Source organism: Montipora capricornis, chromosome 7, assembly GCF_036669925.1.
Source record: "Montipora capricornis isolate CH-2021 chromosome 7, ASM3666992v2, whole genome shotgun sequence".
In the NCBI taxonomy this organism is placed as follows: domain Eukaryota; kingdom Metazoa; phylum Cnidaria; class Anthozoa; order Scleractinia; family Acroporidae; genus Montipora; species Montipora capricornis.
In genome coordinates this window covers 21,519,283-21,524,282 of record NC_090889.1, presented here as the reverse complement: position 1 = coordinate 21,524,282, position 5,000 = coordinate 21,519,283, and the positions used below count along the sequence as shown (strand labels likewise).

The 5,000-nt window shown below is 37.8% G+C and overlaps 2 protein-coding genes across 2 annotated transcripts in view; both read right to left on the bottom strand.

Annotated features, from left to right (window-relative positions):
* LOC138056414 (adenosine receptor A2b-like) overlaps positions 1-4,721 on the bottom strand; it is a 10,528-nt gene extending 5,807 nt beyond the window's left edge. The window contains exon 1 of the mRNA XM_068902199.1: positions 3,180-4,721. Within this exon, the coding sequence (XP_068758300.1) occupies positions 3,364-4,275 (912 nt within the window). The 5' untranslated portion in view covers positions 4,276-4,721 and the 3' untranslated portion in view covers positions 3,180-3,363. The remainder of the gene's footprint in view (positions 1-3,179) is intronic.
* The window catches only part of LOC138056415 (uncharacterized), a 51,106-nt gene extending 46,151 nt beyond the window's left edge, over positions 1-4,955 (bottom strand). The window contains exon 1 of the mRNA XM_068902200.1: positions 4,729-4,955. Coding sequence (XP_068758301.1) covers positions 4,729-4,754 — 26 coding nt within the window. The 5' untranslated portion in view covers positions 4,755-4,955. The remainder of the gene's footprint in view (positions 1-4,728) is intronic.
* Between the last annotated feature and the right edge of the window lie 45 nt (positions 4,956-5,000).

Genomic DNA, 5,000 nt, shown 5'->3' with positions numbered 1-5,000 from the left:
TTTATTCTTAGTAATTCTTGTCGGCCATTTTTGGAGCTGCCAAATGGAGTAAGATGGCTGGCCTTATAGGTCTGCACAACACGGGGTGTTCAATGGAGAGACTGGGCGAGACATTATAGGATAGTAACGTTTCACACTCAGATCGCAAAAAAAAAAAAAAAACATTTTAGGCAACAATTATCTACAAACAAGCAGCTACTCTAAAGATAATAACTAGACGCTTTGTGAGCGTAGAATGGGTTTCCTAAGGGCAAGTGTTTGTCCTCCTCAAAATCCAGTTTTCGTACTCATTCCCAAAGACCCTAATAAATTATCAGTCCAAAAACGAAACACTATTTATTGCTACCGCAGTGGGCGAGCCTAGAGCGAACAAACGAGGCAGTTCTCCGATCTGGAGAACCTAATTTTCTTCTAAACTCAAGGGATTGTGGTCAAAGGCGCAAGGAGTTGTGGTTATGCGCAAATGGAGAAGTTAAGAAGCGCGGTATGATATTATGTTTTTCACTTCGCTTCTCGTATCATCTATACTATCACGCAACAAGAAAATAAATTCGAAATCGTCAAATGAAAAAGGCCAAGAACTTGGAATGTTAAAGGAAACAAATCTTTTAACTACATCTCCAATTCTCAGGTCTGTGCGGTACACTGTTTCTGGGTTAATTTGTCAAAGCGTTTAACACAACTTTATAGCGGCCGGTAATCAACGAAAACATCTCGAGATCATTTTGCAATGAAAGCGCATATTTCTCACTCATGAGGTTAAGTACGTGAGTACGAACACATCTCCTAATGTACTTTAAGGCTCAAACTGCTGAGATTCATAGGGATGGACATTTTTTTCCAACCAAATAGCTTTGTATCATGGTGTCACGCAAGGTAACAGTTCGGAAATTCAAAATGCTGTATTTTCGAAACGAAAGACGTCACGGAACTGGAAACTTTCAAAAGACCTTGCGATTTTGATTTTAGAATTTGATGACGTCACGGTGTCTGGAATGGGGTCCAGAAAGAGGTCCAGTTGTGGGCACGAGCCTTCCCCTCGGCAGTATTTCTACAATTTAGGTAAACTAGTTTTTAGAATAATTAAAATTAATTAAATTTTGTCAAGAATGTAAAAATTTACCTAAATGGGCAATAGATGAGCTTAAAGAAATATTGTGGGCTTCCCAAATTAACTTCATTTTACACTAGAATGATTAAACAAATATTTTTCGACGTTAAAAACTGTGGCTACCTATTAATCATTTTCCAGAAGGAACACGTCTGAAAATTCTGTCATCTTTATCATGAAAACTGCTCGGGTATCAAATTTCATCCCGCGGATGCAAATTAGTCAAGCTCGAATATTACACAACACGATGAATCTCACAAAAACTTTTCCAGCGAAAAAATTTTTTGAAACCAACAACATATTTGCTATTAGAGGCAAAAAAGTCTTCCTATCTAATTGCGTGCGTGCAAACAAGAAACGTAATCCTTTTTTGAAGAAGAACTTTTTCCTTGAATAATGAAGCACAAAATAGACAACAAGCTTTCTTTCAAATAATTCTTGACTGTCACATTTCCAATAATTTTTTCACTTAAAGACTGTGCAGAGCTGAGTACAGAATAAGCTTAAATATAAATAGCCGGACAACAGCACATGCTATTATATCATTCAAGGCGTTCGATTCCTTCAATGAGTATCCAACCAGACAAAATTACCACAGAATTTGCCATTTGATTTCAGTGTTGTACATGACATCACCGTTAATAAAATATTAGAAACAAAGCTCACTTTGACATCCGACGGCGAAAGATGCAATTGTTATCAAAGTCCATTATTCGTCGCTTTTAAGATTTCAGATATTCATTTTTCACCGCTTGTGTTGTTTATCGAATTAACGTTCCATTCTTGAGTTCATAAGGGTATATTTTGTTTAAAGATCCAATAATACTTTACGTCACTTGAAATAGATCCTTTGCATAAATGGCAATGTTCATCCTAAGCCTCACATTCATGTGAGAAATCCTTTGTCTAGAAACATAAGTACGAGGCTAAGGATGTTTCAAAAACTCATTAAGAATTCATGAGCCCAACAGCCTATCAAAACACCGATAAAACGTCACGTGTATGAGCTTTATATCTTGATAAAACACTCCTTGTTAGTATTCTTTATATAAAGAATACTAATAAGGCAATTAGATTGTTTTTCTTGTATGCTAATATTCACCTCTCACAATTTGAACCATTGTTTTGAGTCCAGAGGGACACGCTCTTTGTGGAATGTTTTTGAAGCCGTTCAAAAAACTCGCAGAACATGTTTTATCGGATCTAAAAACACTCGGCTACGCCTCGTGTTTTAAACCCCGATAAAACACTGCTGCTCGTTTTTTAAACATTACATAAAGTATTGTTACTCCAATTTAGCGGCCATCTATGCCGGGGGTCTATAAAAGGGATTTTGTCCTTTGAAGCCGTAAGTACGATTACCCCGGCAAGAAAGACTTCATTTAATAATCTTGACTCTGCAAATGCGTTTTGAACTTTGATGCATTTTTTTCTCGGTTTCTACAAACCTGTAACGCAAAATGATCAAATCTCACGTTTTATGGAAGCACACAACAGCAGAGTTTGACAATGTTCCTTCTTATTCAGTTAGTGGGCAGTTCGGCTTGTTTGTTAAATTTGATTAAAGTGCTACTGTCACCGTAAAATCAATTCTTACTTTTCCTTGGATTTCAAAACGGCTACTAACTTTAAGATCTTGAGAAAGCTGGATCGAGGAGAAAATGACGTCAAAGGTTCAGAATTAATTTTTGGGCTTTCAGACGTATATAATACATATATAATAAGCTGCATTTTAAGCTAGTGAGTAAATGACGTCAATTTTCCCCTGAATCCAACCCCCTGAGGTCCAATCGGTCAGTTGCCACGTGAGTAATGGCGGAGCACGAATACAAAGTAAACAACCTTTGGATAAAATTCAAAGCTCAAAATTTTGCCATTCAGGTGTTAAGCAAACACACTTTCAAAATCTGAAGAAAAAAAGGAAGTACGTTTTTGATCATCGTGGCACTTTAAGCTGGAACAATCTCTGGAAAGGTTCAAACAGTTCCAAGAGATTTTCGTTTTCGTTGCCGTCTTAGATCTTACATCTTACAGGTCTCTGCAAAGAAAGTTAACACGGCTGTCTTACCAACTACTCGGCACTCGCTGCTTAGAAACAGTGCATAGTCACGTGGCGCTTGCGTGTAAGGCACGTGCTGTTCCACACCATCCATTCCTGTCAAGTCGATGCACGATTGAATGGCATTAACTATGGAATTGTACTGATCATCAGGTATCTATGTTTCTTGAATAAAACATGATATTAGCTGGAGTTAGCAACAGCTCAACTTCCTCAATATTGACTTCACACTTTGACGTAGGTGACGGTTTTTCCAATAACAAATAAGTGGATTTGTACATGAATTCAGAAAAGCAGCAGTCTCTGCCCAGCTATAATGGTTGTAACTTTTGATGTCTTGTTCTAAAATCTGGTGATAAATTGTTACAAACAAAACTGGAAAGTTTAACAGGAAATAAATTCCAACAATCATGCAAATGGTTTTTGTCCGACTGATTGCTCTCCTGTGTTGGATGCTTTGTGAAACTACGTTGATAGACCTCACCTGGTGTCGGTACCGACGTAAAAATAACATGATTCTTATGTTTGCAATGATGGAAGCCAGAAGGCAGCAAAACCACACAAGCAAATGTGTCCCTCTCGATATTTTATTAATTCCTGCCCATTGTAGGCAAGTTAAGAGGATATTGAAGACCCAGATGGCGGACACATACTTCAGCACCCTTTGTGATGAAAAAGCCTCATTGTATCTTGTATGTAGCCGAACGGCTACAAATCGCTCGTATGAAATGGATGTCAGAGTCATGAAAGAAACTCCACAGCAAATGTAGAACGCATTAGAGTAAGTGACTCTTACAAAGCATGGAACTGAACGAAGCTGGTTTTCCATGAGTCTAAAGGCAATATATCCGGGCTGAACTGAAAGACCAACTAATACATCAGAGAGCGCAAGGCAAGATATAAAAAGATTTGATGGAGTTCGAAGACGCGAGTTGCTTAAAATGGAAACCATTATCAAAAGGTTTGAAACGACAGCAAATGGCGAAGAAACAATATTTATGATGGCTGTTACAAGGTTCACCAAATAACGTTCCGAAACAAGATGAAAGGATGGATCAGGAAGATGAAAGCAAGATCTGCCTTCACGTGAGATATTGCTGGCCATACCTTGATTTATCACGCAAGACTGACGAACGTGCAAATAGGGGCTTCGATTATAGCAACGGTTATCAAACAAAGCAACCCAATGAACAAATATCTTGCTGATCCTATCAATCACTCTTCATTACGTTTCAAAGGTAACAAGTTAAAAACATACATTTTAAAGTCCTTTTCTCCTCCCACTTTGAAAACCTCAACTTGGAAAAACACCTGCATCGGTTTAATGTATTTTTGGAGAACGTTCCCGCTATTTAATTCGAAAGTTTTTTCTACTGCTTAAAATAAGAATCCGTTTAAGTTAAGGTTTCTTAAACAATTTGCAGTAAAAACTAACGGTAAAAAGACAAAACGTGTCGACCGAACTTCGGTCATTTTTAAGCTAAAAGTGAAGATAAACATTTGCATAAGTATAAATATAAAACAAAGAAGTAAATTGGTGTTTCCTCGACTCTGTTACCTAGACAGGTTAACTAATTCCACCATCTCCTGCTTTATTGCAGTCAAAGCTTCTGATCATCCTTTTCTCGAGTTACCAGCTGTTTAACAATGAATACAATGAATTAGATCCTGTTTGCGTTGTTCTTCCATTTAAAGACCGGGCTTAAGCCGATATTGTTCGAGCACAACTCAAAGATCTGAGCCGGAAGATCTTAGTAACCGTCCAGCCCACGTTTGTCAGCCACACGATCAAATAACATCTGAAACTCCGCGAAGTAAACCAACAATCCC